This window comes from Ammospiza caudacuta, chromosome 32 (assembly GCF_027887145.1).
Source record: "Ammospiza caudacuta isolate bAmmCau1 chromosome 32, bAmmCau1.pri, whole genome shotgun sequence".
Taxonomy (NCBI): domain Eukaryota; kingdom Metazoa; phylum Chordata; class Aves; order Passeriformes; family Passerellidae; genus Ammospiza; species Ammospiza caudacuta.
The window spans coordinates 4105527-4129995 of NC_080624.1; the positions used below are offsets into that span (position 1 = coordinate 4105527).

Genomic DNA, 24469 nt, shown 5'->3' on the forward strand with positions numbered 1-24469 from the left:
ATGGAGTGGGGTCGGGCATCGCCCCCCTCCTCATCCCCCCCGGCGGGGTCTCACTCCCCCTCTCCCCCCCTTTCCCTGTCCCCCCTTTTCCCACAGCGCTCCCCATTCCCCCCCCTCCCCAATGGGGGGGTCCCAATCCCCTTTTCCCCCCTCCCCAAGGGGGTCTCGTTCCCCTTCCCCATCCCTTGGAGAGGGGTCCCGTTCCCCTTTTTTTTCCCCATTCCCGGAGGGCTCCCACTCCCCTTTTTCCCCCTCCTCATTCCCAGAGGGGTCCCATTCCCCTTTTCCCCCCTCCCCTAGAGAGGGGTCCCGCTCCCCTTCCCCATCCCCGGGGGTCTCCCGTTCCCCATCCCCGGGGGCCTCCCGTTCCCCATCCCCACCCGGTTCCCGTTCCCCGTCCCCACCGGGCGGTTGCGAACCGGCCCGGGCGGCTTTCGGCGAGCTGCGGCTGGAGGAGGTGATCGGTGCCGGCGGTTTCGGCCGCGTGTTCCGGGGCACCTGGCGGGGCCAGGTGGTGGCGGTGAAGGCGGCGAGGGGCGACGCGGGCGCGGCGGGCGCGGCCAGCCTGCGGCGGGAGGCGCGGCTCTACGCCCGCCTGCGGCACCCCAACGTGGTGGCGCTGCGGGCCGTGTGCCTGGAGCCGCCGCACCTGTGCCTGGTGATGGAGTTTGCCGCGGGGGGGGCCGCTCTCCAGGGCCCTGGCCGGGCGCAGGGTCCCCCCCGCCGTCCTGCTGGACTGGGCTCGCCAGGTGGCGCGGGGGATGCGGTACCTGCACTCCGGGACCCCCGTGCCGCTCATCCACCGCGACCTCAAGTCCAGCAATGGTGAGGATTTGGGGAGGGGGTGAGGGGGCGGTTATCAGGGTCCTCGAGGTGGGGGGGATCGCTGATATTGGGGTCCTAAAGGGTGGGGGTTCTTAGATATCGGGGTCCCCAATGCAGGGAATCGTAGATATTGGGGTTCTCAAGGGTGGGGGATCACTGATATCGGGGTCCTAAAGGGTGGGGGTTCTTAGATATCGGGGTCCCCAATGCAGGGAATCGTAGATATTGGGGTCCTCAAGGGTGGGGGATCACTGATGTTGGGGTCTCTAGAGTGAGGAATCCCAGGTATTGGGGTCCTCAAGGGTGGGGGATCACAGATATTGGGGTCTCTAGAGTGAGGAATCCCAGGTATTGGGGTCTTCAAGGGTGGGGGATCACAGATATTGGGGTCTCTAGAGTGAGGAATCCCAGGTATTGGGGTCTTCAAGGGTGGGGGATCACAGATATTGGGGTCCCTCGAGTGAGAAATCCCAGATATTGGGGTCCCCAAGGTAAGGAATTTCAAATATTTGGGTCCCCCGAGGGTGGGGAATCCTGGATATTGGGGTTGCCAATGTGAGGAATCCCAGATATTGGGGTCTCCAAGGTGAGAAATTCCAGATATTGGGGTCCTCAAGGGTGAGGAATCCCAGACTTTGGGGTCCTCAAAGTGGGAAATCCCAGATATTGGGGTCTCCAGAGTGAGAAATTCCAGGTATTAGAGTCACCAAGGGTGGGGAATCCCAGACATTGGGGTCTCCAAGGTGGGGAACCCTGGATATTGGGGTTCCCAATGTGAGGAATCCCAGGTATTGGGGTCCCCAGAGTGGAGAATCCCAAACATTGGTGTCCCCAACATCCCCACATTGGGGCTCCCACCTGTCCCCATCAGAACAGGGGATCACAAACCCCGCTGTCCCCAGGGTGGGAAGGACACCCCAAATGTGGGGTGGTCTCACTTTGGGGGTGCCCCTGACCCCGTGCCCCCCCAGTTCTGCTGGCCCAGCCTGTGGTTGGGGACGACGTGAGCGGGAAGACGCTGAAAATCACCGACTTCGGGCTGGCCCGCGAGTGGCAGCGAACCACCAAGATGAGCGCGGCGGGCACCTACGCCTGGATGGCGCCCGAGGTGATCCGGGCATCCACCTTCTCCAAGGGCAGCGACGTCTGGAGGTGGGCAGGGGGCCTGGGGGGGGCACGGGGGGGGGGGGTGAAAATCGGGGTTTGGGATGGATTTTGGGGTGCCCCCATTTGTGGGGTCACAGAGCTGTGGGTCTGGGTGGTTTATGGGGGAGCCCTGAGGTGATCCGGGCATCCACCTTCTCCAAGGGCAGCGACGTCTGGAGGTGGGCAGGGGGCCCGGGGGGGCCCGGGGGGGGCGGAAATCGGGGTTTGGGATGGATTTTGGGGTTCCCCATAAGGGACACCATAGAGATTCCATAGGGACCCCATAGAAACCCCCGTAGGGACGTTATAGAGACCCCACAGGGATCCCATAGGGACCCCATAGGTACCCTGCCCCACAGGGACCCCATAGAAACCCCATAGGGACCCCATAGGGATCTCACAGAGACCCTGCCCCATAGGGACCTCATAGAGACCCCACAAGGATCCCATAGAAACCCCATAGGGACCCCACAGGGAGCCCATAGAGACCCCACAGGGATCCCATAGAAACCCCATAGGGAACCCATAGGTACTCTGCCCCATAGGGACCCTATAGAAACCCCATAAGGATCCCATAGAGATTCCATAGGGACCCCACAAGTACCTTTCCCCACAGGGACCCCATAGAAACTCCATAGGGACCCCACAGGGACCCCATAGAAATCCCCATAGGGACCTCATAGAGACCCCACAAGGACCTGGTAGAAGCCCCATAGGGACCCCATAGGTACCCTGCCCCACAGGGACCCCATAGAAACCCCATAGTGATCCCACACAGACCCTGCCCTATAGAGACCCCATAGGGACCCCACAGAAAAGTTTAGGGTATCCCTGTCAGGTTTGGGGTGCTGTGGCGGCTTTGGGAATGCCCATGGAGAATTTGGGGTGTCCATTTGAGAGCTGCAGCTTTGGGTGGTTTATGGGGGGCACCTGCAGAGTTGTGGGGTGGTTTTGGGGGGTCTGACCCCTTTCTCGTGCCCCCCCGAAGTTATGGGGTGCTGCTGTGGGTATCCCTGGCAGCTTTGGGGGTGCCCATGGAGGATTTGGGGTGCCCATTTGTGGGATCACAGAGCTGCGGGTTTGGATCACAGAGTTGTGGGGTGGTTTTGGGGGGGTCTGACCCCATTTTTGTGCCCCCAAAATTATGGGGTGCTGCTGTGGGAGCTGCTGACCGGGGAGGTTTGGGGATGCCCATGGAGGATTCGGGGTCCCCCCATTAATGGGATCACAGAGGTGTGGGTTTGGGTGGTTTATGGGGGGCACCTGCAGAGTTGTGGGGTGGTTTTGGGGGGTCTGACCCCTTTCTCGTGCCCCCCCCCAAAGTTATGGGGTGCTGCTGTGGGAGCTGCTGACCGGGGAGGTGCCGTACCGGGGCATTGACGGCCTGGCCGTGGCTTATGGGGTGGCCGTGAACAAACTGACCCTGCCCATCCCGAGCACCTGCCCCCCGCCCTTCGCCCAGCTCATGGCAGGTACGGGGGGCTTGGGGGGGCCCTGGAGAATCAGAGGGGCTGGGGGGTTGTGGATATTGGGGTCCGCAGGAATTTGGGGGTGCTGGGATCCCTGGGGTTGTGGGGGGTCCCTGGGGGGTCCCTGTGGGATGTGGGGGTCCCTCGGGAGCCCCCCCAAGCTCATGGCAGGTATGGGGGGGCTTGTGGGGGCTTTGGAGGTATGGGGAGGTTTGGGGGGTCCTGGGGAATCAGAGGGGTTGGGGATTTGTGCATATTGGGGTCCTCAGGAATTTTGGGGTTGCTGAGGGGTTACGGGGGGTACCTGGGGGTCCCTGTGGGTTGTGGGGGTCCCTCGGGAGCCCCCCAAGCTCATGGCAGGTACGGGGGGGGTTTGGGGAGTCCTGGGGAATCAGAGGGGTTGTGGATATTGGGGTCCGCAGGAGTTTGGGGGTGCTGGGATCTCTGGGGTTATGGGGGGTACCTGGGGGTCCCCCGGGAGCCCCCCCAAGCCCCCCGATTCCCCCCCCCCCAGCCTGCTGGGAGCAGGACCCCCACCGGCGGCCGGGCTTCGGGACCATCCTGCGGCGCCTGGGGGGGCTGGAGCCGGCGGGGCTGGGGCCCCCCGAGTCCTTCCACTCGCTGCAGGAGTCGTGGCGCCGCGAGATCCAGGGGCTCTTCGACGAGCTGCGGGCCCGCGAGAAGGTGGAGACCCCTCCCCTAATTACTGGGGTATCCCCATGAGAACCTGGGACACCCCCAAAACTCCTGGGACCCCTCCCCTAATTACTGGGGTATCCCCATGAGAACCTGGGACACCCCCAAAAACCTACGTGGGACCCCCCAAACCTCTCCCCATTTACCCTGCTGTCACTCGGTGTCCCCATTGTCCCCGTTGTCCTCATTGTCCCCATCACCCCATTGTCCCCATCACCCCATTGTCCCCATTGTCCCCATTGTCTCCATTGTCCCCATGACCCCATCAACCCCATTGACCCCATTGACCCCATTGTCCCCATTGTCCCCATGTCCCCATTGCCCCCATCACCCCATTGTCCCCATGTCCCCACTGTCCCCATTGACCCCATTGTCCCCATCGCTCCCGTTGCCCCCATCACCCCCACTGTCCCCATTGTCCCCATCGCCCCCATCACCCCCACTGTCCCCATTGTCCCCATCGCCCCCATCACCCCCACTGTCCCCATCGCCCCCATCACCCCACTGTCTCCACTGTCCCCATCGCCCCCATTGTCCCCATTGACCCCATTGTCCCCATCACTCCCATCGCCCCCATCACCCCCACTGTCCCCATGACCCCATCACCCCATTGACCCCATTGTCCCCATCACTCCCATCACCCCCATTGTCCCCATCGCCCCCACTGTCCCCATCGCCCCCACTGTCCCCATTGTCCCTATGACCCCATTGTCCCCATCGCTCCCATCACCCCCATCACCCCCATCACCCCCCTGTCCCCATCACCCCCACTGTCCCCATCGCCCCCATCACCCCACTGTCTCCACTGTCCCCATCACCCCATTGTCCCCCCGCTGTCCCCGCTGTCCCAGGAGCTGCGCAGCCGTGAGGAGGCCGTGGCCAGGGCCTCGCGGGCCCAGCGCTCCCAGGCCGAGGCGCTGCGGCAGCGCGAGGCCGCCGTGGCGCGCCGGGAGCTCGAGGTGCTGGAGCGGGAGCTCAGCCTCATGCTCAGGGGGCCCCCCCGGCCCCCCCCGGCCCCCAAGAGACGCAGACCCCCCTTCAGGAGGCCACGGAAACCGGCGGATCTCATCGGGATGCCGCAGGGTGGGGGAAAATGGGGCCGGGGGATTGCGGAGGGTGTTGGGGGCTTTGGGGCGTGTTGGGGTTTTGGGGGAGAAGGGGGGGATTGAGGGTTTGGAGGGTTCTGAGGGGTCTTAGGGGAGATGGGGGTCTTGGGTGATTTGGGGGTCTGGGAAATTTAGGGGTCTTGAGGGAGCCAGGGGGCTTTGGGGGTCCTGAGGGATTTGGGGGTCCCGAGGGATTTGGGGGGCTTGGGGAGCTTTGGGAGATGTTGGGGGCTTTAAGGGTCCAGGGGATTGGGGGTCTTGAGGGAATCAGGGGGATTTGGGGGTCCTGAGGGATTTGGGGAGGTCGTGGGGGAGCAGAAGTTGTTGGGAGCTTTGGGGCTTCGGGGGATTTGGGGCTCCTGGGGATTTGGGGGTCTTTGGGGAGCTTTGGGAGGTGTTGGGGGTCCTGAGGGAGCCAGGGGGCTTTGGGGGGGGCTTTTGGGGCTCTGGGGATTTTTGGGTGCCCGTTGGGGGTTTTGGGGTGTATTTTGGGGGGGTTTTTGGGGCTCTCCTGACCTTGGCTCTCCCCCTCCCCAGATTTCAAGCACCGCCTGACCGTCCAGGCATCCCCTGGGGGAGACCCCCGGAGCCACGACCCCCAGGATGGCCCAGGGGAATCCCCGCCCTTCCCGCGCCTGCGCGCCATCCAGCGTGAGTGACGTCATCCCCGGGGGGGCGGGGCGGTGGCATCACCCCCCCGGTGACCCCCCCTGACCCCGTGTCCCCCCCTTTGTGTCCCCAGTGGAGCCTGAGGAGGAGGAGGAGCCACCGCGGGGCCGTGGGGGTCGGGGCGGTGCCCTCAATGGCAGGTGAGTGTCCCCCCCCCTTTTTGGGAATTTGGGGAGGGGTCTCTGCACACCGGGACCCCTCCCCGGACCCTCGGGTGTCCCCCCCAGGCGCCGCCTGCGCCCCGATGAGACCACCTGGTACCTGGACACGGAGGAGCTGAGCCCGGGGGACGCCTCCCCCAATGGTGGGTCTGGGGGCTCGGGGCTGTGGGGGGGGGGGGGGGGGGGGGTCGCACCCCTGAGGACCCATCCCCAACACCTGGGACACCCCCCTGAGGACCCTTCCCCAACACCTGGGACCCTTCCCCAACACCTGGGACCCCTCCCCAAATACCTGGGACCCTTCCCCAACACATGGGAACTCCCCCATAGCACCTGGGACCACCCCCCAAACACCTGGGATACCCCCCTGAGCACCCATCCCCAACACCTGGGACCATCCCCCAAACTCCTGGGACACCCCCATAGCACCTGGAACATCCCCTATGGACACCTGGGACCCCTCCCCAAAAACTTAGGACCCCCCCCAAACTCCTGGGACACCCCCAAAGACCTGGGACCCCTCCTCAACCACCTGGGAACCCCCGCAAACACCTGGAATATCCCCTATGGACACCTGGAACCCCTCCCCGAATACCTGGGACCCCTCCCCACCTCCCCCCCCCCTCCTGCAGCCCCCTCCCCACGCTGACCCCGCCGTGTCCCGCAGGCGAGGCCGGGCCCCCCCCGGAGGCCGAGGAGGGTCGGGGGTCTCGGGGCGGGACCCCCCGGCTGCTGCGGCGGGCGCTGCTCAAGGGCTCGGCCCTGCTGGCCTCGCTGGGGCTGGGCCGGGAGCTGGCGCCCCCCCGAATCCCCCCGAAGCCCCCCGCCCTCCCCGGGGCTGCTGCGCCTCTCCCCGCGACGCTGGGAGCGAAACTTGGGGTCCCCCGAGTCACCCGGGACCCCCGAAACCGGGCGGGCCTGGAGCTCCGGGACCCCCGAGCCGAGCGGGGTCCGGACCCCCAGGACCCCCGACCCCAGTGGGATCGCCAGGACCCCTGAGCCGAGTCAAGCCCGGACCCCCGAGCTGAGCGGGGTCCGGACCCCCGGGACCCCCAGGACCCCCGGATCCCCCGATCCCAGCGGAATCCGGACCCCCCGGGACCCCCGAGCAGGGGCGAGCCCGGACCCCCGGGTCCCCCGATCCCAGCGGAATCCGGACCCCCCGGGACCCCCAAGACCCCCGGGACCCCCGAGCTGAGGCCAGCCCGGACCCCCAAGACCCTGGAGCTGAATTGGTCTTGGACCCCCGAGCAAGGGGGAGGAGCCAGGACCCCCGGGACCCCCGAGCTGGGCCGTGCCCGGACCCCCGGGACCCCCGGGACCCCTGAGCCACGCCGTGCCCGGACCCCCGGGACCCCCGAGCTGGGGCTGCAGCCATCACCCCGGGGGGCTCGGAGACCCCGAGAGCTGAGCCCAGCCGGGACCCCCGAGTGGGGTAAGTGGGACTGGGGGGGGTCCTGGGGCAGTTTTGGGGGGTCCTGGGGCAGTTTTGGCGTTCTGGGGATTTCAGAGGGCAGTGGAAGCATTGATGAGGTGTTCTGGGGGTTCTCAGGGCAGTTTTGGGGGGGTCGTGGGGCGGTTTTGGGGTCCTGCTGGGGTTCATGGGGCAGTGGGGGCACTGATGGGGCGTTCTGCGGGGTCGCAGGGCAGTTTTGGGTGGTTTGGGTGCAGTTTGCGGGGGGGGGTTGAGGGCACTTCTGGGGGGTCCTGGGGCAGTTTTGGGGTTCGGGGGTGATCGCCCCGCCCCCCAAGCCCCGCCCTTCCCCGCAGGCCCCGCCCGGCCCCGCCCCTCCCCGCTCCGCCCCCGCATCGATCCCTGGAGCTTCGTGTCCGCGGGGCCGCGCAAGGCCCCGCCCCCCGCCGAGCCCCGCCCCCGAGACCCCTTCACCGACCAATGAGAGCGCCCGCCGCGCTTTGGACCCGCCCCCGCCACCTTCCGCCGACTAATGAGCGGCCGCGACGGACGGATTGACAGCAGCAAGCCCCGCCCGCGTCGCAGGCCACGCCCCGCCGTGCTGTGATTGACAGCCGCCAGGCGGAAGCCCCGCCCACGCCGGCGCGCCATTGGTCCATGCAAAGGGCATTACAAAAAAAGCCCCGCCCCTCCCGGGCGGGGCCTTACGGCAGGAAACCACGCCCCCCTCCTGGGGCAAACCAGGAAGTACCGCCCTGATTGGTGGGCGCGCTGAAGCCCCGCCCCCGGGCGGTCCCGACACTGGACGGGGGTCCCGGGAGCTTCGGGGGGCGCCCGTGACCAAATAAAAACTCCCGAGACCCCAAAACTGCCGGGGGCGCCTCGTCCTGACCTGGGGGGGCCCAAAATGGGAAGGGGTCGCTGTGTCTGGGGGTCCCACCCGCCCTTGGAGGGGCCCTCTGGGCTTGGGGGGGGGTCCCATTTGCCCCATCCCCATCCTGGGGGTCCCAGCGCTTTTTGGGGAGGGGGTTCTTTCCGCTTGGGGGGCGGTCCCATCTCCCCGCCCACCCCCGTGTGAGGGTTTTGGGGGGATTCGTGGGGGCTCCATCTTGCCCCAGCGGTTTTGGGGGGTCCCCGTTTCTCTTTTGGGGGGGGGGGGGTCTCAGTTGTTCCAGCGGACCGCACTCCCCCAAGGGTGGTCTCAGGTGTTTGGGGGGTCCCCAGCACTCCCATACCCCATCCTGGGGGGGCTCCAAGGAATTTCCACCCCCCAACCCCACCATGGGACAAACCCCGAGTTTTTGGGGGGGGGGTCCCGAGAGTTTTTGGGATGGGTCTCGAGAGTTTTTGGGGGAGTTTTTCGGGTGGGTCCTGAGAGTTTTTTGGGGAGTTTTTGGGGGGGGTCCCGAGAGTTTTTGGGGGAGATCTTGTTGGGGTTCCGGCCCGACCCACCCCGTCCCGCCGCTGGAACCGGCCCGGCCATCCGGGCTCCTCCCCTCCCCCCACCTCCCCGCCCCCCCCCCCAATTCCTGGAGCGGCCCCAGGGCCCGGCCCCCGCCCCCCCCCCCCCCCCTCAATCCCAGCGCCATCCCAGGCGGCCGCGGGACCGCGCGAGCCCGGCGGGATCCCCCCAAAAACACCCGAGGGGACCCCGCACCCGCCAGGCCTCTGCGGGACACCCCCCTCCCCAAAAGGGACCCCTCGGCCTCTCTCTCCGGGCTGGGCGGCGCGGCTGGAGAGGGCACAGACAGACAGACGGGATCTCCCCCCTTCCCCATCCCCAGGGGCGGACGGGACCCTTGCGAGGCTCCGGGAGCCCCCCCGAGGGGTCTCCAGCGGCCGGGACCCCCCCACCGAGGGATCGGAGCCCTCGGTGGGCGCGGGGTCGGGGCGGGGGTCTCTCGGGGGTCTCGGGGGCAGCATGTGGAGCCTGGGGGGGCTCTGGGCGGTGCTGGCGGCGCTGGCGGCGCTGGGGGGGCGCGGGGGGGGCGCGGCCGTGGCCCGGGAGCGCTTCAAGGTGGTCTTCGCCCCCCTGATCTGCCGGAGGACGTGTCTGAAGGGGCTGTGCCGCGACTCGTGCCAGCCCGGCTCCAACATGACCCTGATCGGGGAGAACGGGCACGCGGCCGACACGCTGACCGGCTCCGGCTTCCGAGTGGGTGAGTGGCACCGGGGGACATGGGGACAGCCGTGGGGACACCGGGACAGGGATGGGAACGGCCATGGGGACACCGGGACAGCCACCGGGTCAGGGACAGCCTGAGCGGCTCCGGCTTCCGAGTGGGTGAGTGGCACCGGGGGACGGGGACAGGGACATGGGGACAGCCGTGGGGACACCGGGACAGGGATGGGAACGGCCATCGGGACACCGGGACAGCCATGGGGACAGGGACAGCCTGACCGGCTCCGGCTTCCGAGTGGGTGAGTGGCACCGGGGGACAAGGGGACCACCATGGGGACAGCCGTGGGGACAGCCGTGGGGACATGGGGACAGCGGGACTGGGATTGGAACAGCCATGGGAGCACTGGGACAGGGATGGGAATGGCCGTGGGGACAGGGACAGCCTGACCGGCTCCGGCTTCCGAGTGGGTGAGTGGCACCGGGGGACGGGGACATGGGGACAGTCATGGGGACACCGGGACAGTGACATGGGGACAGCCGTGGGGACACCGGGACAGGGATTGGAAAGGCCATGGAGACAGCCATGGGGACACCGGGACAGTGACATGGGGACAGCCGTGGGGATACCGGGACAGCCATGGGGACAGGGACACCCTGACCGGCTCCGGCTTCCGAGTGGGTGAGTGACACCGGGGGACAGGGATTGGGACATGGGGACAGCTGTGGGGACACCGGGACAGGGATGGGGACAGCCATAGGGACAGGCTCCGGCTTCCGAGTGGGTGAGTGGCACCAGGGGATGGGGACAGGGACATGGGGACAGGGATGGGAACGGCCATGGGGACACGGGGACAGCCAGAGGAACGTCCATGGGGACAGGGACACCCTGACCGGCTCTGGCTTCTGAGTGGGTGAGTGACACCCGGACACCGGGATAGTGACATGGGGACAGCCATGGGGACACTGGGACAGCCAGGGGGACACTGGGACAGGGATGGGAACAGCCACGGGGACAGGGACAGCCTGACCGGCTCCTGCTTCTGAGTGGGTGAGTGGCACTGGGGGACGGGGACATGGGGACAGCCATGGGGACACTGGGACAGCCACTGGGACACCGGCTCCGGCTTCTGAGTGGGTGAGTGACACGAGGACAGGGATGGGGACACCGGGACAGGAATGAGGACACATGGACAGGGATGGGGACACGGTGACAGGGATGGCTCAGGTATGGGGTGGTGAGGATGGGACAGTGGTGAGGATGGGACAGGGTTGGGGACAGGGCCAAGGTGAGGACAGGGTTGGGGATAGGGGCAGGGATGGGGACACAGGGATGGGGACACCGTGACCAGGTCTGGCTTCTGAGTGGGTGAGTGGCACCGGGACACGGGGACAGGGACACGGGGACGCAGGGACAGGGATGGCTCAGGTATGGGGACAGTGCTGGGACAGGTGAGACAAGGATGGGGACAGGGATGGTGACAGGGCCGAGGTGGGGACAAGGACAGCAATGGGGACAGCGGCGATGGGGCTGTGATGGCACCGGGACCGGGGTGGGCCAGAGGAGGCAGAGGCACCTGGGGGGCTTGGGGTGGTCTCAGAGGATTTGGGTGCTCTCCGGGGGTCTCGGTGAATTTGGGGCTCTCAGGGGGTCTCAGGATATTTGGGGGGCACTCCGGGGGTCTCAGGGAAATTTGGGGAGCACTCCGGGGGGTCTCAGGATGCTCTCAAGATATTTGAGGGCACTCTGGGGTCTCGGGGAATTCGGGGGTCACTCCGGGGGTCTCAGGGAAATTTGGGGAGCACTCCGGGGGTCTCAGGATGCTCTCAAGATATTTGAGGGCACTCTGGGGTCTCGGGGAATTCGGGGAACACTCCGGGGGTCTCAGGGGGTCTGGGAGTTCTCAGGGGAATTCGGGGATCACTCCGGGGGTCTCAGGGGGTCTGGGAGGTCTCAGGGGAATTCGGGGATCACTCCGGGGGTCTCGGGGAATTCGGGGGGGTCCCTTCGGGGGTCTCTGGGAATTCGGGGAGCACTCCGGGGGTCTCAGGGGGTCTGGGAGGTCTCAGGGGAATTCGGGGATCACTCCGGGGGTCTCGGGGAATTCGGAGGGGTCCCTCCGGGGGTCTCGGGGTATTCGGGGAACACTCCGGGGGTCTCGGGGAATTCGAGGCTCACTCTGGGGGTCTTAGGAGAATTTGGGGGTCCGTCCGGGGGTCTCACCTCTCTCCCCCCCCCGCAGTGGTGTGCCCCCTGCCCTGCATGAACGGCGGCCAGTGCAGCTCCCGCTCCCACTGCCTGTGCCCCCCCAACTTCACCGGCCGCTTCTGCCAGGTCCCCGCGGCCGGGGGGGGGGCCCGGACGGGAGGGGGCGGGGCCGGACCCCCCCCTCCGCCCCCCCCCGCGCCCCCCGACGCCCCCCCCGAGCCCGCCCCCGGCTCCAAGGTCGCCGTTTACGCCGTGCAGGTCATCGCCGATGGGCCGGGGGCGGCGGCGCCCCCCGAGCCCCCCCCGGGGGCTGCCCACGGTGGGGGGGGGCACGGGGGGGGCCACGGGGGGGGGCACGTCAGCCACGCCACCTTCGTCGTGCCCCTGGGGCCGGGGCACCACTCGGCTGAAGGTAAATAATGGGGGGGGGCTTGGGGGGCGTGGGGAGTTTGGGGGGTTCGAGGGGTTTGGGGGAGCTCGGGGGGTTTGGGGGTCTCAGTGAGGTTTGGGGGGTTTGGGGGTTTGGGGGGGGTCGGGGGTTTGGGGGTCTCGGGAGGTTGGGGGGGATTCGGGGGGGTTTGGGGGGGCTCGGGGGTTTGGGGGGTTCAGAGGGGTTGGCGAGTTCGGGAGGTTTGGGGCGCTCGGGGGGTTTGGGGGGGCTCAGGGGTTTAGGAGGTTTGGGGGGCTCGAGGATTTGAGGGGGCTCAGGGGTTCGCGGGGCTGGGGGTGCCGAATTTTGGGATTCGGGGGGCCCTGGGGTCCCAGATTTTGGGGTTTGGGGGATCCCGGATTTTGGGATTTTGTGGGTCCCGGATTTTGGGGCTCGGGGGGGGTGCCGGGTTTGGGGACTTCTGGGGGGGTTCTGGGGTCCCGGATTTCAGGGTTTTGGGGGGTCGTGGATTTCGGGGTTCAGGCGGTCTCGGATTTTGGGGTTTGGAGGGTCCCGTGTCCCAGATTTTGGGGGCTCCGGATCCCGGATTTTGGAGTTCAGGGGGTCCCGGATTTTGGGGTTCGGGGGGGTCCCCAATTTCGTGCTTCGGGGGGGTCCCATCTCCCGGATTTTGGGGTTCTCGGGGGGCTCCCCAATTCCGTGCTTCGGTTGGGTCCCATCTCCCTGTGCCCCCAGCCCAGGTGCCCCCTCCCCTGGTGAACGTGCGGGTCCATCACCCCCCCGAGGCCTCGGTGCAGGTTCACCGCATCGAGCCGCGCCCCCCCGAGGGGGCTCCCCGGGCCGGGGGGGGGCTCCTGGCGCACCCCGCGGGCAGCAAACCCCCCGCGCCCCCCCGGCCCCACACCCACAAACCGCTGGGCCGCTGCTTCCAGGACACCCTGCCCAAGCACTCGGTGAGGGGGGGGGCCGAAATTTGGGGGACCCGGGGGTGTTCAGGGGTTCGGGGGGCTCGGAACCCCCGAGTTTTGGGGGGTTTTAGGGGTGTTTTGGGGTGCTGAACCCTTCCCCGGCTCAGTGACTGCCCAAGCACTCGGTGGGGGGGGGGGGGGGCAGAAATTTGGGGGTCCTGGGAACTTCAGGTTCGGAGTTTGGGGGTGTTTTGGGGGTTCCAGGGGGTGTTTGATGTGTTTTAGGGGTGTTTTGGGGTGGGATTTAACCACCCCAAAACAATGAACCCCAGTGACTGCCCAAGCACTCGGTGAGGTGGGGGCGTAAATTTGGGGGTCCCGAGGGTGTTCAGGGGTTCGGGGGGGCGTCGGAACCCCCGAGTTTTGGAATGGTTTGGGGGTTTTAGGGGTATTTTGGGGTGTTTGCGGGTGTTTTGGGGTGCGTTTCGAGTCCCGGGCGTGTTTTGGGGTGGGTTTGGGGTGGATTTGGGGTCCCGGGAGTGTTTTAGGATGGATTTGGGTCCCCTGGGATATTTTGGGCTGGATTTCCATTCCCGGGGATATTTTGGGGTGGGTTTGGGTTCTCGGGGGTGTTTTGGGGTTCCCGAGGGTGTTTTGGGGCGCTGACCCCCCCGTGCCCCCCCCCAGTGCGGCAGTAACCCCCTGCCCGGGCTCACCAAGCTCGAGGATTGCTGCGGCAGCATCGGCAGCGCCTGGGGACAGAGCAAATGTCACAAATGTCCCCACCTGCAGCAGGGTGAGAGGGGAACCCCCACCCCGGGACCCCCCCACATTAGTCAGGGACACCCCCAGAACCCCCCTGAACCCCCCAGACCCCCCCAAAACCCCCAGACCCCTCCAGGACCACCCAGGAACCCCCAAAACCCCTGCGGGATTTCCCCAGAACTCCCCAAAACCACCCAAAACCCCCACGAGAACCCACCCTGAACCCCCAGACCTCCTCAGAACGACCCCAGACCCCCCTCCCAGATCCCCCCAAAACACCCCTAGACCCCCCAGGTCCCCCCCAAACTCTTCTAGACCTCCCCAGAACGACCCCAGACCCCCAGAACCACCCCAAGAACCCCCGAGACCACCCCAGACCCCCCCAAGAACCTCCTAAAATCCCCCCACAACTCCCCAAGACCCCCTAAAACCCCCCAGACCCCTCCAGAACCACCCAGGACCCCCCAAAACCCTCCAGGAGCCCCCAGACCATCTCAGAAGGACCCCAGACTGCCCCCAGGAACCGCCCCAAAAACCCCCCAGACCCCCCAAAACCTCCGCAGACCCTCCAAGAACCCCCAGGACCCCCTAAACACCTCCAGAACCCCCCCAGGTCCCCCCAAGACCCCTCCCAGACCACCCCAGCCTAAAACCGAGTCCCCCCCCCCAAATGTGCTCCGGACCCCCCCCGGTTCTGGGGGTGACCCGGGGGGGTCTCGGGGCTGTTTCAGGTTCGGGGTCCCCGAAAGCGTCGCGGGGGGAGCGCGGGGGGGGCGACTGCCCCCAGGGCTACAAACGGCTCAACAGCTCCCACTGCCAGGGTAGGGGGCTCGGGGGGCTATGGGGGGGTCTGGGGGGCTTGGGGGGGTCTGGGGGGTTTTGGGGGGGTCCTGAACGGGTTCCTGGGGGGTTCTTGTGGGGGTTCTGGGGGAGTCTGGGGGGTCCTGGGTGGGTTCCTGGGGGGTTCTGGGGGGTTTTGTGTGGGGAGGTTGGGGAATGAGGGGTGGGGGGCACAGGGGGTGGGGGGACACCTGTGAGTGTGTAACAGGTGTGCAAAGGGCTGGCACATGGCCAGGTGAGTGTGTGGGGGGTCAGGTGTGTTCACACCTGTGCCACACCTGTACACCTGTATCACACCTGTACCACATCTGTGCCACGTGTGTTCTACCTGTGCCACACCCGTGCCATACCCAGCTCAGGTGTGCCATACCTGTGCCAGGTGTGCCCTACCCAGCTCAGGTGTGCCATACCTGTGCCAGGTGTGCCATACCCAGCTCAGGTGTGCCATACCTGTGCCAGGTGTGCCCTACCCAGCTCAGGTGTGCCATACCCGTGCCACACCCACCTCAGGTGTGCCATACCTGTGCTGTACCTGGCTCAGGTGTGCCATACCCAGCTCAGATGTGCCCACACCCAGCTCAGGTGTGCCATACCCAGCTCAGGTGTGCCATACCCAAGCCATACCCAGCCCAGGTGTGCCATACCTGTCCCAGGTGTGCCATGCCTAGTCCAGGTGTGCCATCCCCGTGCCACACCCAGCTCAGGTGTGCCATACCCAGCCTAAGTGTGCTATACCTGGCTCAGGTGTGCCATATCTGTGCCATACCCAGCTCAGGTGTGCCATACCCGTGCCATACCCAGCCCAGGTGTGCCATATCCAGCTCAGGTGTGCCATACCCAACCCAGGTGTGCCATACCCAGCTCAGGTGTGCCATATCTGTGCCATACCCAGTCCAGGTGTGCCATACCCAGCTCAGGTGTGCCATACCCAACCCAGGTGTGCCATACCCAACCCAGATGTGCCATACCCAGCTCAGGTGTGCCATACCTGGCTCAGGTGTGCCCTTACCTGTGCAGACATTAACGAGTGCGCCCTGCCCGGCGTGTGCCAGCCCGGCGAGTGCCGCAACACCCAGGGCAGCTTCCGCTGCTCCTGCTCGGCCGGGCACGTGCTGGGGCCCTCCCGGAGCCAGTGCCTGCGTAAGGGGGGACATGGGGGGGTTCTGGGGGGGTCCTGAGGGGTCTGGGGGGACTCTGGGGGTCTGGGAGATTCTGGGGCTCCTCGGGGTCTTAGGGGAGTTCTGGGGGTCTTGGAGGGTTCTGGAAATCCTGGGGGTCTTGGGAAACCTGGGGATTCTGGAGGGTTCTGGTGTTATTTTGGGGAGGGAACTCTGAGTGTTCTGGGTATTTTGGGGAGGGGTCTCTGGGGCTCTATCCCCCTCCCCAGCGGAGCCGGGCGAGGAGCGCGGTCTGTGTTTCTGCCTGGTCTCGGGGTTATTTTGGGGAGGGGTCTCTGGGGTATTTTGGGTTATTTTGGGGGGGGTCTCTGAGGTCTCCATCCCCTCCCCAGCGGAGCCGGGCGAGGAGCGCGGTCTCTGTTTCTGCCTGGTCTCTGGGTATTTTGGGGAGGGGTCTCTGGGTATTTTGGGACATTTTGGGGAGGGGTCTCTGGGGTATTTTGGGGAGGGGTCTCTCAGTGTCCTGTCCCCCTCCCCAGCGGAGCCGGGCGAGGAGCGGGGTCTCTGTTTCCGCCTGGTCTCGGGCTCCCAGCAGTGCCAGCACCCGCTGCCCACCCGCCTGACGCGGCGCACCTGCTGCTGCAGCGTGGGCAAGGCCTGGGGGGGGCGCTGCCAGCGCTGCCCCCCCGACGGAACCGGTAATGGGGGGCTGGGGGGGTCTGAGGGGGTCTGCACCCCCTGATGGAACCGCTACGAGGCGGTCTGGGGGGGTTTGGGGGGCTGCTGACAGCGCTGTCCCCCCAATGGAATTGGTACAGGGGGTCTGGGGGGGGTCTGGGGGGGCTTCACCCCCTGATGGAACCGGTACGGGGGGGCTGGGGGGCGCTACCCCCCCCAATGGAACTGGTATGAGGGGATTTGGGGGAGTCTGGGGGGTTCTGGGGGGGCTTCACCCCCTGATGGAACCGGTATGGGGGGGTTTGGGGGTCTTTGGGGGTGGTCTCTGCCCCTGACAGTGCCAGTTTTTGGGTCTGGGGGTGTCTGGGGGGTTTTGGGGGGGTCGCTGCCACCCCAACAGCACCGTTTTGTGGGGGTGAGGGCAGTTTGGGACTCCCTCTGTGCTCCCCCAAATCCGCCCGGTGGGTCTGGGGTCTCTGGGCCCTCCCAACCCAGGGACAGCCGTGGCCACATTCAGGGATTGGGGAGAGCTTGGGGGGCCCCATCCCGGTCTGGGGGTCCCACCTCGGTCCGGGGGGGTCCCAGCTCGGTCTGGGGGTACCCCCTGATTCCCGTGCTCCCAAATCCTCCCCACTGGGTCTGGGGTCGCCGAGCCCTTCCCACCCAGTGGATACCTTCAGGGGATTGGGGGGAGCCGGGGGGGTCCCAGGGCAGTTCGGGGTGCCCTATCCCGGTCTGGGGGGGGTCCTACCTTGGTCTGGGGGTCCCATCCCGGTCCTGGGGGTCTCATCCCGGTTTGGGGGTGCCCCCTGACACCCCCGTGCCCCCCCAGCCGCGTTCAAGGCCATCTGCCCGGCGGGGAAGGGGTACCACGTGCTGACCTCGCACCAGACCCTCACCATCCAGGGCGAGAGCGACTTCACGCTGCACATCCACCCCGACGGGACCCCCCCGCGACCCCCCCCGCCCGCCCCCAGCCCCGCGCCGCCCGACGCGGCCCCGCCGCCAGGTGGGGCACGGACCCCAGACCCAAATCCGGACCCTAAAATGTCCCCCCAACCCAAATACGGAGCCCAAAATGTCCCCAATCCACCCCAAACCCGGACCCCAAAATGTCCCCAACTCACCCCAAACCCAGACCCCAAAATGTCCCCAACCCACCCCAAACCCGGACCCCAAAATGTCCCATCCCTCCCCAAACCCGGAGCCCAAAATGTCCCCCATCCTGTCCACCAAACCCGGACCCCAAAATGTCCTCCCCCACAACCCGGACCCCAAAAATGTTTCATCATCCCTGCACCCCAGACCCCAAAATGTTCCCCCTCCCCAAACCTGGACCCCAAAATGTCACCCCCTACCCAAATCCGGACCCCAAAATGTCCCCAAACCCGGACCCCAAAATGTCCCATCCCCAGACCCCAAAATGTTCCCCCTCCCCAAATCCAGACCCCAAAATGTCCCATCCCCGGACCCCAAAATGTCCCCGTCCCCAACCCTGGACCCCAAAATGTCCCCGTGCCCCACCTTCACCCTGTCCTTGTCCCCTACTTGCCATGGCCCTGTGATGCCCCCACAATGTCCCTGTGACCCCCCCCCCCCCCCATATCCCTGTAGCCCCCCCAATTCCTCTGGGGTCCCCCCATTTCCTTTTGACCCCTCCCGTGTCCCAGTGACCCCCCAATGTCCCCTGTGCCCCCCCAATGTCCCCAATCCCCCCCAATGTCCCTCACCCCCCCATGTCCCCCCCCAATGTCCCCTCCCATGTCCCTGTGACCCCCCCCAATGTCCCCAGCCCCCCCTGACCCCCCTGTTTTGTGTGTCCCCCCCCCACCCCACGGTGGGGGGGTCAGTTTGGGGTCTCAGCGCCCCCTCCCCCCCCGCAGCTGGGACCCCCCCGGCCATGGTGAGTGGGGGAGGGAACATTGGGGGGGGGGGACATTGGGGGGGACATTGGGGAGGATATTGGGGGGGGGACATTGGAGGGAGGCGACATTGGGACGGGGCATTGGGGGGACATTGAGGGGGGAAATGGGGGGACATTAGGAGGGGACATTGGGGTGGACATTGAGGGGGGGACATTGGGGGGACATTGAGGGGGGAAATGGGGGGACATTGGGGGGACATTGAGGGGGGAAATGGGGGGACATTGGGGGGACATTGAGGGGGGAAATTGTGGGGGACATTGGGAGGGGACATTGTGGGGGACAAGCATGAAGGGGAGGGGGCTGGGGGCGCTGGGAGGGTTTGGGGGGATGGGAGGGGGGACAGAGGGGACAGAGGGGACAGACGGACACGGTGCCCCCCCAGCTGCCGGTGTTCGGGAGCCCCTCGGAGGAGCAGGGCCTGGAGCAGCCCCCGGGGAGCAGCGACCCCCCCCTGTACCCCGGTAAGGGACATGGAGGGGGGACACGGGGGGGACACGGGGGGGACACGGGAGGGACACGGGAGGGACATGGGGGGGACAGTTTGGAGACAGGGCAGGGACATTTTGGGACACTTTGGGGACACTTCAGGGACAGTTTGGGGGCACTTTGGGGACATTTATGGAGACAGTTTGGGAACATTTTGGGGACAGTTCAGGGACACTTTGGGGACATTTATGGAGACAGTTTGGGAACATTTTGGGCACTGTTTGGGCACACTTTGGGGATGTTTATGGGGACACTTTGGGGACAGTTCAAGGACACTTTGGGGACATTTTGGGGACAGTATGGGGACACGCACCAGGATGAAGAAGGGGACATGCCCGTGGTGGCCAGAAGGGGTTGGGGACACTTTGGGGACAGGAATGGGAACAGGAGCAGAGATGGGGATGGGGCAGGGCCGGAGAGCGCTGTCCCCTCACTGTCCCCTCGCTGTCCCAACCCTGTCCCCTCGCTGTCCCCTCACTGTCCCCGCTGTCCCCAGCGCTCCTGGCCCGCCCCACGCCGGCCCCGCTCTGGCGGCTGCCCCCGGAGCAGCTGACGCGCAGCGCGGCCGAGATCGCGCCCACCCAGGTCACCGGTGAGAGACCCCCGGGACCCCCCAACACCCCCCGGGACCCCTCAATCCCCCCAGGACCCCCGGGACTCTGCTGGGATCCCCCAACACCCCAAGATCCCATTGCGACCCCTCCAGACCCCCAAATCCCATTGAGACCCCCAAGATCCTATTGGGACCCCCTCCAACACCCCCAAATCCCATTGGAACACCCTCCAGCACCCCCAAATCCCACTGAGATCCCCAAGATCCCATTGAGACCCTCAAGATCCCCTTGGGACCCCCTCCAGCACCCCCAAAGCTCCCATTGGGACCCCCCCAGCACCCCCAGATCCCATTGATATCCCCAAATCCCATGGAGACCCCCAAGATCCTATTGGGGACCCCTCCAGCATCCTGAAATCTCCTTTGGGACCCCCCAAATCCCATTGGGACCCCCTGCAGCAGCCCCAAATCCCTTTGAAACCCCCCCAAACCCCTTTGGGACCTTCAAGATCCCGTTGGGACCCCCTGCAACACCCCCAAATCCCATTGAGACCCCCCAAATCCCCTTTGGGACCCCCTTGGGACCCCCGAGGTCTCCCGGGGTGACCCCAAAATCCGCCCCCAACAGAGACGGACGAGTGCAAACTGAACCGGAACATCTGCGGGCCCGGGGAGTGCGTGATGGGCCCGGGGGGGTACAGCTGCCTCTGCTTCCCGGGGTACCGCTGGCACCCCCAGCGCCGCTACTGCACCGGTACGGACAGACAGACGGACAGGGGGACAGACAGGGGGACATGGGGACACCGGGGAGGGTCAGAGGGTCACACACACGGTGACACACCTGTGCACACCTGGCACACCTGGTGACACACCTTTGCAGACGTGAATGAGTGTGGGACTGGGGGGGGGTTACATGGTCACACACCTGGTCACGCACACGGTGACACATGTGGTGACACACCTGTGACACACCTGTACACACCTGTGCAGACGTGAACGAGTGAGAGGCGGAGCCGTGCGGAGCTGGAGGGGTCACACACACAGTGACACACCTGTGACACACCTGTGACACACCTGTACACACCCACACAGATGTGAATGAGTGCAAGGCAGAGCCGTGCAGGGCTGGGGGGGTCACACACACAGTGACACACAGTGACACACCTGTGACACACCTGAGCACACCTAGTGACACACCTGTGATGCATCTGGTGACACACCTGTGACACACATGATGACACACCTGGTGACACACCTGTACACACCGGTGACACACCTGTGACACACCTGGTGACACACCTGTGACACACATGATGACACACCTGGTGACACACCTGTACACACCGGTGACACACCTGTGACACACCTGGTGACACACCTGTGACACACATGATGACGCACCTGGTGACACACCTGTACACACCTGCACACACCTGTGACACACCTGCACACACCCGCACAGACGTGAACGAGTGCGAGGCGGAGCCGTGCGGCGCCGGGCGCGGCGTGTGCATGAACACCGGCGGCTCCTACACCTGTCACTGTCACCGCGGCTTCCAACTGCGCCTGCACAAGGGACTGCGCACCTGTGCAGGTACCGGGGACACGGGGACACGGGGATGGGGACACGGGGATGGGGACACGGGGATGGGGACACGGAACACAGGGGACACGGGGAGGGGTTGGGGACAAGGAACATGGCACAGGGTTGGGGACATGGAATGGGAGGTTGGGGCAGTGCATAGGGTTGGGGACAGGGTTGAGGACATGGGAAGGGGTTGGGGACAGGGTACAGGGTTGGGACATATTTGGGGACATGGGATGGCGTTGGGGACAGTATTGGGGACAGGGGACGGGGCTGGGGGTACAGGACAGGTTTGGGGACACTTCCCGGAGTTGGGGACACTGCCCGGGGCTGGGGACACTGGCCGGGGTGAGGGACAGGGGACAAGCTTGAGGACATGGTTGGGGACGAGTTTGGGGACATGGGATGGAGTTGGGAGACACTGCCTGGGGTTGGGGACAGGGGACAGGGGTGGGAACAGGACTGGGGATAGGGGACAAGGATGGGGACATGGGACGGGGTTGGGGACAGGGTTGGGGACACTGTCTGGGGTTGGGGACACTGCCCGGGGTTGGGGACAGGGCCGGTGACCGCCCGTGTCCCCGCAGACATCGACGAGTGCGCCAAGGGTGACGTGTGCGGGGACGGTGGCACCTGCTCCAACGTGCCCGGCCACTACAAGTGCGAGTGTCACCCGGGCTACCGGCGCAAGGGCTCGCGGCCACCGCTCTGCGAAGGTGACACCGGGGTGGGGACACCGGAGTGGGGACATCGGGATGGGGACACTGGGGTGGGGACAGGACACCTTGGAAGGAGGTGGGGACACGAAGCCACCAGGGATGGAGACAGGGGGTACTGTGGGGTGTCCCCCCAATATCCCCAATGTCCCTGATGTCCCCATGTCTCCATTGTCCCCAGTGTCCCCCAACGTCTCCAACATCCCCAACGTCCCCATTGTCCCCTATGTCCCCTATGTCCCCAAAATGTCCCCAATGTCCCTGGACTCCTGCAGCACCCAGCTGGGTGAGCAATGTCCCCAAAATGTCCCCAATGTCCCCAATGTCCCCAACATCCTCAATGTCCCCAATGTCCCTGACGTCCCCAAACATCCCCGACGTCCCCAATATCCCCAGTGTCCCCAATGTCCCCGATGTCCCCAAATGTCTCCAATGTCCCCAATATCCCTGATGTCCCCAAATGTCCCCAGACATCAACGAGTGCCTGGACGTGGGCACCTGCCCCGACTCCAAGTGTGAGAATCAGCCCGGGGGCTTCGTGTGCACCCCCTGCCCCCCCGGCTACCGCGGCCTCAACGGCGCCTGCATCGGTCAGCACCGCCGGGACCCCCAGGGACACCCCAAAAACCCCGGGATACCCCAAAAACCCCGAGAACCTCCAAAAAATGCCCGGGATCCCCCCCCAAACCCCTAAACCCTTGGGATACCCCAAAACCCCCCCAAAACCCCTGGGACACCCTAAAATCTCTGGGATCCCTCAAATTCCTCCCGGGATCCCCCAAAATCCCTCGGGATACCCCAAACCTCTGGGACACCCCAAAACCACCCTGGGACACCCCCAAAACCCCTGGGATCCCCCAAAACCTCTGGGATCCCCCCAAAACCACCCTGGGACGCCCCAAAACCACCCTGGGACACCCCAAACTCCTCTGGGATTCCCTCAAAACCACTCTGGGACCCCCCCAAACCCTCCTGGGATCCCCCCAAAAGTCCCCTGGGATCCCCCAAACTCCTCTGAGACACCCCAATAGCACCCTGGGATCCCCAAAACCACCCTGGGACACCCCAAACTCCTACAGGACCCTCCCAAAATCCCTCAGGACCCCCCAAACCTCTGTGACACCCCAAAACCACCCTGGGATCCCCAAAAACCCCCGGGACCCCCCAAAACTCCCACCCAGGAACCCCCCCACCCCAAACCCCCCAAACTCCCACCCCAGACCCCCCGAAACTCCCTCCCAGGACCCCCCCACCCACACCCCAACCCCCACCTTGGGACCCCCCTCGCCCCAAACCCCCCAAATCTCCTTCCCCACCCCCTCAGACCCCCCAAAACTCCCCCTTGGCACCCCCTCCACACCCCAGACCCCCCCCTGGGACCCCTCCTCAAAGCAGGGGTCTCACTGGGGGTCCCCCAGACGTGAACGAGTGCGAGGCCGGGGGTCTCTGTGCCGGGGGGGGCTGCGTGAACACCCCCGGATCCTACAAGTGCCAGTGCCCCCCCGGGCTGCAGCCGGCGCGGGACCCCCCCCGCTGCCAGGGTACCCCAAAAACGGGGAGGGGGTCGGGACTGGGGGTTGGTGGGGTTTGGGGGGGTTGGGGGGATTTTAGGGGTGGATCTGGAGGGGTTGTTGGGGTTTGGGGGGGCTTTGGAGTCTGGGTCTGGGGGGTTATTGGGATCTGGGGGGTTATTGGGGTTTGGGGTTTAGGGGGGCTCGGGGGAGTTTTAGGGGTTTGGGGGGCTCTGGGGGGGTCCCAGAGGATTGGGGGTCAGTGGGGTCTGGGGGGTTTTGGGGGCACAGGGGGTTGGGGTCGTTGAGGTTTGAGGGTTTTGGGGGGTTATTGGGGTCTGGGGGTGGATCTGGGGGGGCTCAGGGGGTTGGTGGGGTTTGGGGGCGGTTTAGGGGTTGGGGGGTCGGTGGGGTTTGGGTCTGGATCTGGGAGGATTATCGGGGTCTGGGGGGCCTCAGGGGGTTGGGGGTCGTTGGGGTCTGGGGGGGCTTTGGGGGGGTTATTGGAGTCTGGGGTGGTCTGGGAGTTATTGGGGTTTGGGGAGCTCTGGGGGGGTTTTAGGGGTCTGGGGTCAGTGGGATCTGGGGCGATTATGGGGATCTGGGGGGGTTTCTGGGATCTGGGGGTGGATCTGGGGGGGTTTCTGGGGTTTGGGGGTGGATCTGGGGGATTTCTGGGTCTGGGGGAGCTTTGGGTGGGTTATGGGGTTTGGGGGGGGGGTCTCGCACCCGGGGGTCTCACCCCCCCCCCCCCTCCCCAGACATCGACGAGTGCGAGTTCGCGGCCGCCTGCGTTGGGGGCGACTGCGTGAACACGGCGGGGTCCTACCGGTGCCTGTGCCCCCCCGGGTACGCACTGCTGCACGGCCGCCGCTGCCAGGGTGAGACCCCCGAGAGACCCCCGCCCCAAATAAACCCCAAAACAGACCAAAAACAGCCCTAAAACCCGCTCAAAACAGCCCCAAATAAACCCCAAACCAGCCCCCCCCAGGTACGCGCTGCTGCACGGCCGCCGCTGCCGGGGTGAGACCCCCCCCCAGAGACCCCCAAAACAGCCCGAGACCCCTGCCCCAAATAAACCCCAAAACAGCGCCAAAATCCCCACAAAACAACTCCAAAACAGGCCCCCCCAAAAAACCCAAAAAAGCCCCTAGAAAGCCCAAAAAAGCCCCGAAAAAG

The 24469-nt window shown here is 65.9% G+C and overlaps 2 protein-coding genes across 2 annotated transcripts in view; both read left to right on the top strand.

The window, feature by feature from the left end:
* MAP3K11 (mitogen-activated protein kinase kinase kinase 11) lies at positions 1–8336 on the top strand. Its single transcript, XM_058822370.1, is given in 15 exon segments — positions 1–82; positions 240–676; positions 678–825; positions 1797–1977; positions 3295–3443; positions 3955–4124; positions 4988–5219; positions 5780–5893; positions 5985–6051; positions 6139–6215; positions 6740–6870; positions 6872–7164; positions 7166–7232; positions 7234–7507; positions 7843–8336. Coding segments are annotated over 15 exon segments (2550 nt in total). The 3' UTR covers positions 7971–8336.
* The window catches only part of LTBP3 (latent transforming growth factor beta binding protein 3), a 24831-nt gene continuing 8380 nt past the window's right edge, over positions 8019–24469 (top strand). The window contains exons 1-18 of the mRNA XM_058822331.1: positions 8019–8049; positions 9070–9645; positions 11849–12226; positions 12941–13158; positions 13801–13909; positions 14610–14699; positions 15736–15858; positions 16376–16534; positions 17347–17523; positions 18398–18417; positions 18822–18900; positions 19422–19517; positions 20107–20232; positions 20941–21072; positions 21651–21779; positions 22250–22369; positions 23198–23320; positions 24052–24171. Of these exons, the coding sequence (XP_058678314.1) occupies positions 8019–8049; positions 9070–9645; positions 11849–12226; positions 12941–13158; positions 13801–13909; positions 14610–14699; positions 15736–15858; positions 16376–16534; positions 17347–17523; positions 18398–18417; positions 18822–18900; positions 19422–19517; positions 20107–20232; positions 20941–21072; positions 21651–21779; positions 22250–22369; positions 23198–23320; positions 24052–24171 (2806 nt within the window). The remainder of the gene's footprint in view (positions 8050–9069; positions 9646–11848; positions 12227–12940; positions 13159–13800; positions 13910–14609; positions 14700–15735; positions 15859–16375; positions 16535–17346; positions 17524–18397; positions 18418–18821; positions 18901–19421; positions 19518–20106; positions 20233–20940; positions 21073–21650; positions 21780–22249; positions 22370–23197; positions 23321–24051; positions 24172–24469) is intronic.